At 38.0% G+C, this 15,547-nt stretch overlaps 1 protein-coding gene across 1 annotated transcript in view; it reads right to left on the minus strand.

Annotated features, from left to right (window-relative positions):
• LOC146315858 (ras and Rab interactor 2-like) overlaps positions 1-13,495 on the minus strand; it is a 56,171-nt gene extending 42,676 nt beyond the window's left edge. The window contains exons 1-2 of the mRNA XM_084735620.1: positions 13,403-13,495; positions 3,355-3,455 (exon numbers count right to left, since the gene is read on the minus strand). Of these exons, the coding sequence (XP_084591746.1) occupies positions 3,355-3,455; positions 13,403-13,459 (158 nt within the window). The 5' untranslated portion in view covers positions 13,460-13,495. The remainder of the gene's footprint in view (positions 1-3,354; positions 3,456-13,402) is intronic.
• Between the last annotated feature and the right edge of the window lie 2,052 nt (positions 13,496-15,547).

Genomic DNA, 15,547 nt, shown 5'->3' on the forward strand with positions numbered 1-15,547 from the left:
CATATAAAACTACAGATAGCTAAAAAGTCAAAAAGCTGCTGTGTAGCAGGATGTGAAACAAATAAAAAATACAAATCCATAACAATCTCTGGTTTGTCATCCTTCCTGGAGAGGAAAGATTCCAAAAAGAGAGCAGTGAGAACGTCTGAGCCTGCAGAGAACAGTAGTTCTTTATTTTGACGGCAGTATTAATTCATTTTTGATGATCTATCAGGAAACTTACCTTTATGCCTCATTCATTTACAACTCTCTCTCTACCCACTTATCCTCCATGGGCATTCACTCTTAAAGTTAACATCCAGATTTAGCTACAATCCTGATCAGCCAATCATGTTGTTGCCATCAAAACTTTAAATCTGTTCTCCTCTCTGCTCATGTCAGCGCAGGCTGGTTGCAACACTCCACCCCATTCTCCTCCAGTTCTTCATATCTGGTCCCACCACCAATATCTAGACTCCATCGGGGGGTTTCCTTTTCTAATCACAGCTTTGCTTCTCCCTCATACATGATGACATCACAAACCATGATGCCGCCAAAGACTTTTCACATTTCACATCTTGATTGTGCACATGTCAATCAAATATACTACATACACTGAAGCCTCTCCTGATTGAAATAGAAATAGAAAATCTGCGTGTTTATCTCCCCTGTCCTGCTGCCACAGCATCTTTCTCAAAGTCCATCAGAAGCTATGAAATCTGTCTCTAGCAGAAATTCAACTCCTTAAACATCATGCTTGCATGATATTTCACGTTGTGTTTAGCCCTAATGTAAAGTGAGACAGGATGGAAGACAATAGTGGAAGCAAATAGTTGCTGACAGGTCACATATTAATGTTTCAGTTTGAGGTATAGATGACCACAGTTTTATGCTGTAAGAATGTAGAGAAACAGAAACAAAGGAGATTTGGAAGGAAAGAAAACCAAACCAAGTTTCTTGTAAATGTTGAAATCAGTCTCAGTCACACATTAGTTGTTTGTGTCTAGACAAGGGCAGCAAAATTCTCCAGTAATCAATTATCATAACTCCCGCTTCTGTTTCCCCTTATGGGATTGATTTATCAGCAGCAGAAGTATTGGGATGCTATACTATAGGAAAAGTAGCAATATTACACTGTAAACATATTTAAAACTGAGTTTTTAAGTGGTTATGAAACAGTTTCCAATTTAATAATGATGCCTCTGATGCAAATGAGACCATCATAAAGTTGATTTTAATGGCAGCCACCCTGTCAGATTCTCCTTGAAATCAGATGAAGGAGCTGGTAAACGCAAAGTTACAGTGAGTCGTACCAATAATGAGTTGAAAATAAGCAGGGAGAGATTTTTGTTTAAATAATTTTAGGGATGACTCAATACGGATTTTTTTTTCAACAACCAATAACTACCTGCTTCTCATGGCCAATACTGATAAGATAACTGAGAATTTCACATTTGTATTTTGAAAAGATGTTCATATAATCTGTAGCTCAGATGTAGTGAACAAGTATAGATGACTGAATATTCCACAGCTCTGACTGACCAAAATCTGACTGACACCACAGTAACAACAAAAACAACAAACAGTTCTGACTTTGTGAATGTTCAGCTAGTTTTTCATCAAAGAGCTTCGCAAATATACTTTGGCTTTTATAGAACATTTTGGGCAACAATTCAAATTAAACACTTCTGTCAAATCAGATATTATTATAACCGATATTTATTCGCTAATTTACGCTGACACTGGGGAGCCCTGGTTGCTCAGTTGGTGGTGTGTGTGCCCCATGTGTTGAGGCTGGGAGGCCTCTGGAGCAGCCTGCGGTGCCTTGCTGCTTGTTCCCACATTCGCCCACTCTCTTCCCCCCCTTTCCTATCATATCTTCTGCTAAATAAAAAAAAATCTAAAGCCATAAAAAAAAAAAATCCCCAAAACCCCAGCGGATACTGATACAGACAGATAAAGCTGTGACAAGCAGAATTGGCCGATAACATATTGGCTCTGATATTTATCAAGCATCCCTAATAATTTTACTCTTGACATTATATTTTGTGCTCTTGGCTATGGAAACATGTCAGGTTTTATCCACAAGGGGCTCCAAAATCAACAAAATATCAAAGTTCTGAGTGTCCAGGTGTTATGCTGTTATATATATGATATGATATATATATGATCTATGATACAGAAGCCTATATCATTAGATTACTGTTACTGGTGCATTACTGTGTAAGGAGCGGTTTATTGATATATTAAGTTGGGGTACTGCTATGTGTACTGTTAGGTAGTTTCATCTATAGCAAAACATAATATCATTCTATGTTTTGTATGTAAATTTTTCATCTGTAAAGCAACTATTAACTATAGAGGTCAAATAAATACATTTACCTCTAAATTTTAGTAGGACAGAAGTACACAGAGGTATGAGATGGAAGTAAATGTACTTGTTTATAGTGTAAACTAAGTTGAATACACACCCTCATGTATAAACTTTCAAATGTGTTGGCAGCATTAACGTGACCATGTTCAAAGTGCTGACGGAGGAGAAACCATCATTCAAAAATAAATCTGACAGCCAATGACTAATTCAGTTACTGATGACAAATGTTGATAAATAATTCCAGCACACATGAACTAACTGGAACTGATGTGTTTCATTCTGCTGGCCAGCCTCTTTCACACTTCCTCTACACTAAACAGGTACTTTCTGAATTCTACAGAAACCGTCCCTTACGAGAGGAATTCATGACTACAAATACACATTAAATGTCTTAGCGAAGGTGTGGTGGACACAATCTGATGTCAACTTGAGATTATGCACATACTCGTTTTGACTGTTTGTTTGTTTGTTTTTTTTGCATCATCATCAGAGGTTTGTCTGGGATCTTGTTTTTCTGCAAGTTTAAGATGTCGTCCAGGTTCAAAGACACAGAGGAAAAGTTCCACACACATGATATATGTATAACAAACACATCTTTGCTCTTTCCTAAATGATTTCAAAGAGATATGAATCATATTCTAACAGTTTTTTGGTGAATTTAATAATATGCTGTCCTATGAGTGATTTATGTTTGTGCAGTTTTCCAGTTCCTTTAACAGAATTCAGTTCTTTAATTCACACTACTCCAAACAGATTGGTTCAACTTAACCCTTAACCATCAGTTTGTTGGTAACTGGAAATTACACTTCAAACTACATCTCACATAAAATAACATTTAAGGCCTTTTAATGCTGCTCTCTGCTGGTAGCCATGGAGAACGACACTACATTAAATCAAACGGCAACACTGGCTGGGACATACAAAAACAATATACAACACACATTCACACACATGGTCAAAAGCAGAGCACTGTCTTATATACAGACAGACTATGAGCTCACCCCAGCAGTGTGTCTGCGTTGCGGTCTCCTTCTGCAGGTTTAGTCTTTTTTCCCATCTCCTTCTTCAGTGTGCCGATTTCCCAGGCGAACGAGTCGATCAACTGCAGAGAGACACACAACAACACACTCAATTTAATGAAAAAAATAACAGTTCAGAGATCAGTTCAAACAAACTCCACATAACTAAGGTGTTTCCAATCTTCTACTATTTCTGCAAGCTTGATGTTGTATGAGTGTGTGTGTGTGTGTGTGTGTGTGTGTGTGTGTGCGTACATGTGGGGGTGTGAGACAGGCTGCCCCTGCCTATCCACTTCCCATTTCCCAACCAAAGTTACCAAAGAGGAACACACGGAGGAAATAATTAACAGTCTGTCTGTAAATGAACCTTCATGTACCAAACAGTTTGTCTCAAGAGACAGAAATATCTCAGCTAATAGAGATCACGGGCCTTCACAGATCCAGCACAAGGCCGCGTTCATAGTTAAGAATTTTGTCTTGATAACTTTATTGTTGACAGTAGTTTAAAATCTGCGTTTCCATATAACCCTGGTGATTGCCTGAGTCATGGTGTGAAGCCATCAAAGGCAGGTTGCTCAACGAGATCATGACTGAATGACTGGCCCCTGATGTCTGACGCTGTGTGTTTGAGTCCTGGGTGATGCAGAATGAATAAAAGTCAGGCCTTGTGCCATGTGGATGAGAGACGAGGGCTGTGACTGACCATTATTGTCATTGCTGATTATTCTGTTGATTATTTTCCCAAGTCATCAATTAATTAATCCTGTCACCATCTCATCAGTTGATGTACGTCCATATGCTTCACGTTTGGACCTCTTTCTCAAATCTTTCCTGTAATGATTATTTTCTTGATTAATCGACTAATTGTTTTGTCTATAAAATGTCAGAAAATTGTGAAAAATGTTGATCAGTGTTTCTCAAAGCCCAGTGTATTAGTGTTTTGTCCATAAATTTACTGTCATTTAGTTTACTGTCAGAGGAGGAAAGAAACCAGAGAATATTGACATTTAAGAAGCTCGAATTAGACTTTTTTTTTCTTAAAAAAATGACCCAAACCGATTAATAGATCACAGTGTTTCCTCTAGGATTTTTTTCAGCAGCGGGGGCAGGCGTTCCGTTTCTCTTCTTAGAGAAATATTTCAATAAACTCATCTGAAAAATGCAGTCAATTGTTACATAATGGCGTTTAGATATTAACGTTAGCCTAATACTATCAATTAGTTTACTCACGTTAGCGACACTGAGTTGGCACCGGGCCAAATTAACTTAAACTACCGATAAGTTACGTAACGTTAGCTGGTCATCAACATATTGTGAACGTCTGTTTAACTTGTAAAATCTATGTCGAGTTATCTCAAGCTAATAACTTACGTCTACCTCTTCTCCGGCCGGTAATTCGCTGTTTTATTGTTCATTTGAAATTCGCTCCTCTGACTCTGCCCTGTTGCCTAGGTGCTTGACGTGCTTGACGACCGCGCCCCCCAAACAACGCTAGCATCATGCAAATGAGCACGCGCAAGTATATTTCCATACTGAGCAAGATAGTTATCTGCAGTTTACCTTAGTGCTCGCAAGTACCGACAGGAGTCTGTTTTGAAGGTGGAGAGATGCGGCGGTGGTGTATTTGCGTCAACAATAAAAAAAAAAGAAGAAGAAGAAAAAAAAGAAATTTGAAGGAGTGGCGGCTAGGATTTAGGAGTGGCGGGCCGCCAATGAATGTAGAGGAAACACTGGATTATCAAAATAATATTAATCCATTTATTAATTAAAATAATTATAGTCTGGGTAGTTCTGCTGAGGCCCTTCACATATTTATTATTTGTCTTCTTCTATCTTTCGCCTTTCTCCTGAAAAAACCTGGCCCTGTTCCAGTTATGATCACAATGGTTGAGTGACAATACAATGTTATTAAAGTTTTAAACATTTGGCAATATGCTGAGTATTGTGAAACATATATTGCGATACTCTGCAATTTCTTACTCAAGTTTTCCGTCTGTTTTTCTCACTTCAGTCATTTTCTTGCAGCTAAATGGGACACGGGCGCCAAGCAGACAGACTGACCAACGCTGCGTTTCATTAATCGTTCAACGCGCCCTCATTCACATCCCTCAGCATTTGCCCTCGGGGGAATTCCCCCAACAACACCATCTTAAGTGTCGTTCCATCTGCGTGGAAGACTGAGGTGAACCTGGTGAGATCGACCCTCAGAGGACTGAGGGAGCAAATCACCGGCGATTCACTGTCACCCACAATGCATTGCAATCATGCACTTGGTGCAAAAACTCTTCATTCATTTATTATTTACCGGGGACAATGCACATTAATGGACATTTCATGCATGGAAAAAAAGCTGTTTTGCAAGATGTCATAAACTTGTAGCAATAATAGTTCTGATATTCACGATACAGATCACAAACAGACATTTGTAAATCAGAAACTGATGCAGCTCAAAGTTCACAAGATGTTTTTGCCTCATTGAAATGAGTTAGCAGGTATTTCTGATTAACTGTAAAAAGAAGTACAGTGCTAAGCTTCAGCTGGCGGGCGATCCATGATAGTTTGGGCTCAAAGTGAACGAGGGGTGAGTGCGTTTCATTAACATTCCCTGCTCCTTCCCCACAGCACCAAAAACCTCCCCATCACTCTGACGTCTGCTGGCTTCAGCAGAAAAACACTCAGCACCATCTAGTGGACTGAAAAAGTAATTGATTGTATTATTCTAGACCCAAAAGTTTAATTAACACTTGCAATTGCAATAATTTATATAATAAAAGATCAATATTTGATACTTGATACTTGTATTGATACAATATTGCCATGTAAATATTGCAATACTGTTCTGTATTGATTTTTCTCCCAGCCCTGCTTTCCAGGATGTCATCTTTTTTTCTTATTACAGCTTTATAATTTTTGTTCAGTTATTATTTTGTGTTATTAGTCATATGTTATTTGTCTGTAAATCACTCTTATTGCTTCCTATCACAGAACACAAAGAGATTTTTAATTTTTTCTTGCTGACATCCAAACTGCTGTAGTTTGGGAATTCCTTAAGACTTTTTTTGCTGCCAAAATGTCAAAATATCAAATATCAAAATAAATCAGCAGTTCTTGTTCACCTTGGCAAATTTAAGCTCAACTTTCCAGGAGACATCTCCTCTTTAAACCACACATGTGCTGCACACAGTGAGATCTGCTCTTCACCTCTGCCTCACTTCTATCAGAGTCCTGCTGAATCAGTGATTTACTCACGTTCACTCCTCCAGAGGCTCTGAGCAAGTTTTTCTAAAAACTGCTCAACATTATTCAAGACTGCAGGGCTGACCCTGACTCAACCTCGAAGTCAAACAGCCCCTCATTGTGTGCACTGACCACACAATGTGCACACATACACCAAACACACACAAAGCCAAGAGAACCACAAGTGAAGGAGACTTTCTGATGGGAGGTGAAACGTCTCAAAGAACCTCAAGCAAGTCCAGCTGTCTTCATACAGCTACAGAGAAAATGTTCAAAACCTAGTTACCGGACTTCTTCTTATTTTTTCTTCTACTTCTAAATGTTTTAAAGTAGGCTGTTTGTTATTATTACATGAAGCTCTTGCATCGTTTGTATGAAAAGTGCTATATAAATAAAGTCTGACTGATTGAATTAATCACAAAATTATCAAAAACGCAATATGGCCAAGTGCAACATCCACATCCCAGAGCCTATACAAAACAGTATTATAATGAAGTACTGTAGCAGTGCAGAGATGTCCTGGTCTACAAATCTTGTTCTCCAGATGTAAGAAAACATTTTCGTCTGGTACAGACCCTAATAAATGTCACATCATCATGATTTTAATAGTTTTTTTAGTGAAAATTAAAACTGTGATACAAAAATGGTAATTCCCCCTAATCATATCGCATACTGTGATCAATTTCAGTCAAAATAATTGCAATATGAGTCTTATTACTGTATCACACAGCCCTAATTTAAAGTTATAGTCCTTATCATGATCATTTTTTATATTATTTTAATACTATTTATGGCCCACAGTTTTTATGAAATAACCATCAACTGTATTTACATCCTGTAATTACCTCTTTATGAAGTAGTTTTCACTGTCGGAGTCCACTATTCTCTTTCTAGGTTGAGGTTGTCTTCACACACGAAGGACTCAGGAATCAAGGCATGTGTGTAATCCAGTCCTTTTAACTAGCTTGACCATCTTTTAACCATCATCAAGATGGTTAAAATGAAATAAAGATAAATAGAATTGTTCTAAATTCTATATAAGCTCTAAATCTTTAAGAGGTGTTCAACGTAGTACTTAAAGAACTAAAAAAAAATCAAATTTACAAGATTCTCTCAATTAAAAAAAATATTTAGAATGTTTTATCTAATAGGAAAAAATTAAAAACTTTATTATTATTGCTGTTATTGCGGTTATATGCAGTTATTGCTGAGTCAGATAAATGTTTTTGTTTAATAGAATCTGATTCAGCTGTTCATCTATTTTGGTATCTTGTTGTTTCTGCCTTTTGGAGGGAAGTTCAGAAAATATGTAATGCAATGAAGCTGCACTTCCAACTAGACTTGTCCTCAGTTGTATCAGGCCATGTTTCAGAGACAAATGGTTACATTAGTCATTTGATTCTTGAACATCAATTATTTTAAAATTTTGTACAATGCCAGACTGTTTATTGAACCTCAATTTAATTTATATACGTATAATGATTTTTCTTCTCTCTGTCACTTATCTTACCTTGGTTGTTGGGCCTGTTTTGATGTATTAGTTGTGATGACATACATTGTGTGTTTGTGTTTATTTGGATCTATAGTTTTGATTGTGTACTTGTTTTATTTTTAGTGTGATTCTGATGTTGTGTTTTTTGTTTTTGGTATTCATTGTTGGCTGTGTCCACTGGCATGTTAGGTCTGTTTTTATTATTATTATTTTTTTTAATCCAGTGTAATTCCAGCCTCACTGTTATTGTTCACTCTCTCTCCACTTTGTCAGAGCTGTGTGAAGTTACTGCTAATGCAAATTTACCGTCGTACTGCTGCTGCTTTGACCAGTGAAATCAGCTGCTTTTATTTTATAAAGTCACAGGAAATGCAACGCATCAAAAATGTCCAATAGACAGCCTCCGTTTGTTTGGTTTCACTGTAAAGAGATAAACCAGTTATTCCACTGTTGTATTTCTGGTGAAAAGTAGCTGCTCAATAAGTATGAACGCATGCTTTCAGTTTCCATATCAACCATGAGGACTGCCAAATTAACCAGCGCTGAAATCTTGAAACTTCAACAAGAAACAGCAGTGATGTTAAAAAGCCCTTCATCTCATACATTTCAGTTAGGCATGTATGATAAATATTAGGGCTAATACTTATCAGTCGATACACATCTATCCAGCTATATGGGTCTATATCAGAAGTGGTATATATTAGACGATCAATAGCATTTCATGCTAGGTTTAATGCTTCTTTTTCACTTATACAGCCTGAAGTCAGTTTTTATTTGGCCCTGTACATATTATTTTATTTATTCAAGGTAATCAAATAGCAACAAAGACTTAAGTTAATTGTCATGTTTAATCTAGGGTCCCAATGTCTATAAATTGCCATAAAATAATGAAAATTATCGTTCCAGTTCTTCAAAGTCCAAGGTGATGTCTTTAAATGTCTTGTTTTGTCAATGGGGTGATAATAAACAGAGGAAGGAAGAGCCAAAAAACAGCCATTTCTTTCCTCTTTGCATGAAAAAATTACTAATCAAAATAGCTAAATTCTTTAGTTGCCAGATTTACTTGCCAGTCATGGCATTTTACTTGCCTCAGGCACGTGGACAAGGCTTATTTTTGAACCCTGTATAAAAGCCAAAGTGTGTTTGTGGAGTTTTTTGATGAATATCACTATAAAAACTAACTGAACATTTGAAGAATCAGAACTGACCTTTGCTCTTGTTGTCATAGTGATGTCAGTTTTTGGTTCGGTCAGAGACGTGGAATATTAAATCATTCATCTTTGCTCACCACATCTGAGCTTCTCTTACCCTCGGATATGCAGAAAGTACAGATTATATCAGCTTTTTAAAATAGAAAAGTGTGATCAGTTATTTTATCAGTATCAGCTGTGAGAAGATAGTAAACATCGTAAAAAACATCCAGATAGTGCATCCCTAATTTTCGTACAAAGCTCTATGGTATGCAATTATATTCCTGGAATTTAGGCTGACCTGTTTCTTTTCAGCGTGACACTGACCTCATTTGTTTCGTTTCCCAATTATCTGTCTAGTTGGGCAATCATTCTGTTGGGTAACCTCACATCAGCTGCTTGAGCAGAGAGAGGATATAATTAACTCAGCGGTTTCAAAGGAAATCACAAATTCTGACTCATTAATTTGCCAAAGGCACATTTGAGGTTCACAACCTCAGAAATTTAGAATGACAGGATCACCTTCTGATAAAGTGCCTGACATCAAAGTGCAGTCTGGAAGCCCAATTCTGCCAGTATAAAGGGAAAAAAGCTCCTGTAAGTTACTACAGGAAACTTTCTCAGAATAATAACTTAGTATTTCAAAACAAGAAACTAAACCTTATTCTATAAAAGTTTACCATTATTTTAAAATACTGAGTCATTATTTTTGAGATACTAAGCCATTATTTTTAGAAAGTCATTATTTTTAATAGTAATGACTTACAGTAACTTTTTTCATCACATTGATGGAAATGGGCTTCCACATAATTGTGCATTGGATTCCTGCAGGCACATGACCTCCACCTCAGATAGGTTTGGACTTGCTGTTGATTTTATAGTAACTTGATTTTAAATTCATTCAAATTCAGTTACAGTTTCACTTCACTTTCAGTTCACTTGATTTGAATGGCTGGGAGGTATGGCGTGAGAGGTAACTCCGTACAGATGAAGGGCAGGCCAGTGTCCCCGATTAATCTACTACCAAACTGCCAAACAGCAAGATGTTTAGGATGAATTAAATTTAATTTAAATGATAAAAAACTGCAAACTGGAGAAAATGTGCTATAGGAGCAAAAGCACTGACTGAAGCAGATATTGCAGGAGGAGTACAGTAATGCAGGAGCTACTGCTGAGATCCATGGTCATTTTATGAGGAAACTGAAAGTGGAAACCTGAGGCCATTTTTGGCAAAGAGACTGATGGTAACACAAAGCTGCATAAAAAATTCCACAGGGTCAAGTGTCCTAATGCATGCAATAAAACCTTTAAATAACAAAATCATCCTTCAGCATCATGAGGACAGTATGTGTGCTTTATACTGGAACTGGCCAGACGCCAAAGTGGGCAGAACAGACATGAAGAGATTCCCTTGCTTCCATGTTTAAAGCCATGTGATTTGCCGTGGGATGTTTTCTGGACTTGATGACAATCAGATAATCAGATAACTTACTGCCCTGAAATTCAACTTGGTTAAGTTGAGCATATCGAATATGTCCCTACATCCCATAGTATATTATAACAACCTGCATAACGGTTTGTGCTGATAGAATCACAGGAGTATTTTACCTCCTGAGTGTTGTGTGCTGGACTTACTTGGACTTAAGCTACTGACTCCTGTCTCCCAGTTCTCTTTAGGGCTTTCCACGCTGCATATTACTACCCCAGAACTATCCTTAGCCCTGGGCTAAGAGCTAACCCTAGAATAAGTTTTCCCTTTTTCACACACATATTGTTAACCCAGAGTTAACCTCAGCCCAGGGCTACACAATGCAGCTCTTGCACTAGCTTAAATATCAGTTGAAAAAGCATTTACTGTTCACATTCTACACTGATGCATGACTACTCTTTAACCAAGGGAACTAAGACAGAAAAAGGGTTCATTACACCACTAACCTACTTTCTAATGCTCTGCTTGGTTCATATCTTAGTGCCAGTTCTATGAAACACTATGGAAAATGTATGTAGAAACACACTAAAATCCAATATATCTACATTGTGCGACTTTTGATGAAGAAATGCATCTAAAAGAGAAAGAGAAAGAACACATCAAAGAATACCATGCTGACTGATTTTTCCACATGTGCACACTGGTTTATTTGCTGTTGGTCTCCTAATAGTATCCAGGGTTAATAATGGCTAATGTTATGAGAATAGAGCTGGGTATTGATTCAGATTTCCAAAATCGCTTTGTTTCAATTCACAAGGTCCCAATTCAATTCAATTCGATATTGATTCAGTTAGGAATATTCCTGTTACAACACCAAATTTGCTTGGATATGAAAGATATTCTTCTCAGAAAACTACTGCTGTAAACTGTACAAGTAACCCTCTAACCTGCTGCTCATTATTAAAATACTGTTTACATCAAGAATTAACTCTGTCGTGGATTTTATCCTTTGCCCATACATCAGAAGAAAGAAGAACACAGAAGTCCAATATATGTTACGCTGAAACTGGTTTAATAATACTTGATCAAGGAGAATGAAGGAATAACCAGTGCACAGTTGGTATTGATGTTCCCTTCAGTTCTAGAGTTTCAGTCCTCCGAGATAGTCTTTAAACATTCACAGACAAGGTCACGATGAATCTATGCCCAAATATGGTCAGACCCAACACAATGAATTAGCCTATTGGTTTGTAAGTCCACACACAGGAATTATGAATACACAAGGTCTGAGACCACAATTCAACACCCCTGGTTCCTTAGCTCAGGGTCAGTGTTACCCAAACCAGATTACAGTTGTGTCTTCTCCATTCACAGCCACCATAGCAACACTATCAGGTTGTTCCCTTGTTTATCTGATAGGAGAAGACAGCTGCATCTACTGTCTGGAGGAGAGACAGTATGTCTGTTAAAAGTTAGTGTAGGTCTCTCAATGGCTCCAAGGCCTTAGCATGTTGCCTAAAGATTGGAAAATTATAGATATCCACAGCAGTATTTTTCCTGCCATTGTTTTTGAGATCTTGCGCCAAACGCTGGTCATGTGAGACTAGCAGGATCAAAACTACAGGCTGTACCACACATCCACAGGAGAAAAGACATATTAAACAATCGATTTTGGGATTGCATGCACAGAAAAATCGACTCAAACAGATGAATAGATTTTTTAATTCAGCCCTATATGAGAACACCACATATTAAACTGAAACATTTACAAACCTCCTCTGATTATTAATTATGTGTTGAAAGGCTACAAACTAAGCCTTAGCTATAAAACAACAGGCATACTCTTTGTACTACTCTGTTGTATGCAACCTGCTGTGCATTTGCATGTGAACGTGGATCCAAGCTAAGGATCTACAGTGAAGATTCAGGATAAAAACACGGTGTAAATAACATGTTTTTTAGTCAGCTTGGCATGAGGGGGCTTTAGGAGACTTGGATTACACCAGACGAGCAGTATGGAGGCATTTTATGTTTTTTTTTCTGATGTTTTTTTCCATTTGAAAACTGGTCACTATTCATTTCAACCAACGCTGTGAAATTTTCATTTTGGGGTGAACTATCCCTTTTAAGTCTGGATAGAGGTGCAGAAATGGGAGTTAATGTTCCTGATCTTCATTAGAAATTAAGTCTGGTCCTGGTCTAAAACTCTTGCTGATCACATATGATACAGAAATGATGATTTGACAAGACAACACTTTACCATCATCCCTGATGTATATTACACCGATTTCTTTGCTTCATTGCGGTGAGGTGTGGTTACACTTTAAGTCCATGTGTGTTTAAAGCAGGCCTATAATCATTACAGGCTGCAGATAAACAGTAACTCAGCTTTTACACTGAAAGCTGGCAATGATCAGTCTTTTTGTGATACGACAAACAGAGATGAAAAGCCTGAGAGGAAAACCACAGAGCTATCATCAGGCCGGCCCCACCTCTCTCCTCCTCCTCTTTAATCTTCTTCACGATTTAGCCTCTAACTGGAAGGTTTGTCGCCCCCCACCCACATCTCTTGGATCCAAGGTCTTAATGTAAACCAGAATGACTAAAACCTGCTGTGTTTACACTCCTCTGTGTGAAAATGATTTTGCCCCACACAGGTATAGTCATCTGAGTGGCATGTACCTTGAAGAAACTGCCTCTCCTCTCCTTGGAGGGGTGACTGGTGGTAGTGGTGGACATGCTGTCTGTAGGGCCGTCTCTGTCTGTCTTTGCTGAACTGTGTAAAGAAAATAGGACATTAGAGTCATGCATAAGAACAAACAGAACAAGGCATCTCAGTTTCGTCCACTCAGTGGACAAGAAGAAGAAAAAGACTGCTAGCCTTCCAAGGTAACTAATGAACTTTGATCCTCAACTTTGGCACTAACTTGGACAAGAAGTCCTTAAAGTGCTCAGAAAAAAATGTAAATTTGATCCAAATTTTCATAACAACTGGGTAGACTCCAACTGCTGATAAAGATCGTGTGATATGATTGAAAGTTCCAGAATAGCTACTAAATGGACCTTGAGGTTAGGCTGTTCTGCTCTTTCCAAGGACAAAAATGAACTTGAAGCTCAGACACATTTCCTCTTTTATTTCCCCCTTAAGAAGCTTTACAGCAGCTACCATCAATATTTCTATAATAACAGCATTTCAAATGACAAATGTGAAAACAATGACAATGTTAAGTATACATTTGTGAGCTTAAGCTCATTGTTTATCTGTCCAGCTGAAAAAAATGTTTTTGTTCACTCTCACTGCTCTTTTAGTGTTGTTTTCAGCTGCAGTATACAGCTGTTTTCAGCAAAAACAGCTCTGAAAACCAGTTGTATAGCCGGTGATCATAGTGGAGCACTTAGCAGCTAAAGAGCCAGAAACAGGCCACAACGCCACATGGATGATTTTGTTGCTGTAACTGCTGGATGTGTAAATTAGCAACTGTTTGATAGCAAGTCAATGTTATGATCATAACTTACTTTTACTCTCTTCAAGTGGCCAAAAAAAAATCTGTTATTGCATTTTTAAGGTGTTAAAAGTCATCTCATTCATGCTTATTGACAGTACCTTATGGATTATCGTCAACTCTTTTATTGTAGCTAAGTATCTTTTGCCTGGCACACAGTGGCGCGCACCTTTCATTGCTATTTTCGCCTAATGTAGTTGCCTTTTTCTTGCCCAGCGCACACATTGTGTAGGTAGCATGTGCACTTGTGCCCATCTGTGCACCCACAGATGTGTTGGTCTTAAAATGAGGTGTGGTCAGGCACATGGCTGGCACTTTGCTATCTTGAGGCAGCAGAAAGCGATTACACCTTTACCAACAAAAACTCAAAAAGTCCAAAGTCAATGGTGCAGTATTTCCTGTTATTTTCTGTCAGTAAGATGTATTCTACATTGGCTGGTTCACAACACGTTGAGGTTTATCACCAGATCATAAAAAATTATCACTCTGACTAACAGCAGATGATTGAAGGTGGGTGAAATGTGTGTACATTTACACACAGCAGAAGCTTTTGTGATAATTAAACCATCTTTTAAATTATGCAGATTTTCTTTCATGATTTACCTTACTGATCAGAGAGGCTGCTTTCATCAATTAACATGTTAATATTTCCATGCGCTCTGTTGTGTCACTGCAGTCATGCTGCTGAGCACTGTGTGACAGCACACACACAGTCGACAGGGGGAGACACTTCATTCTGTCTCAACCACTTGCAACCCATCCACTGTTAATCATAATGTTCATTTTTATGATCCAACCCACCCGAACAGCAGGTTAAGCGCAGGGCCTGAATCATGACAAGTGGGTCAGCATCTTTGTTCACTTCTCCTGCTTACTGAATTTGTCATGTAAATAACAACGTGCCAGCAGGTGCACCTGACTCTTAAAGAGAATGGGAGATGACACTCTCATTCATGCTATAGCCAAAAAACGCCTATAATTAAGTAAATATAACCTCTGAGCTTGCACCTTACTTAGGGCCCAGATTATGCATCATTTAAATAGAAAAGCGGAGCTGGACACGCCCTAAATAGTTGTGTGTCATGCACTTTAGACCATGTACTATAAATCATCAAATTAAGGCCTGTTAACTCTGTGTGAATTACTCAGACTCAACACTCCACAGTTTTCTTGATTGCACAATTCCAGCAAAGTCCAAATTTCAAAACAGTGGATTTGGCTGCACAGTATGAGTTTGTAATGACTCACACACCAGTGGGTCAGTGGGGTTGAAGAGGGCAGATTCAGTTGTCAAACTGAGTTGGTTTAACATGGCCAGCAACAG

Source organism: Lutjanus erythropterus, chromosome 14 (genome assembly GCF_056507025.1).
Source record: "Lutjanus erythropterus isolate fLutEry1 chromosome 14, fLutEry1.hap2, whole genome shotgun sequence".
In the NCBI taxonomy this organism is placed as follows: domain Eukaryota; kingdom Metazoa; phylum Chordata; class Actinopteri; order Lutjaniformes; family Lutjanidae; genus Lutjanus; species Lutjanus erythropterus.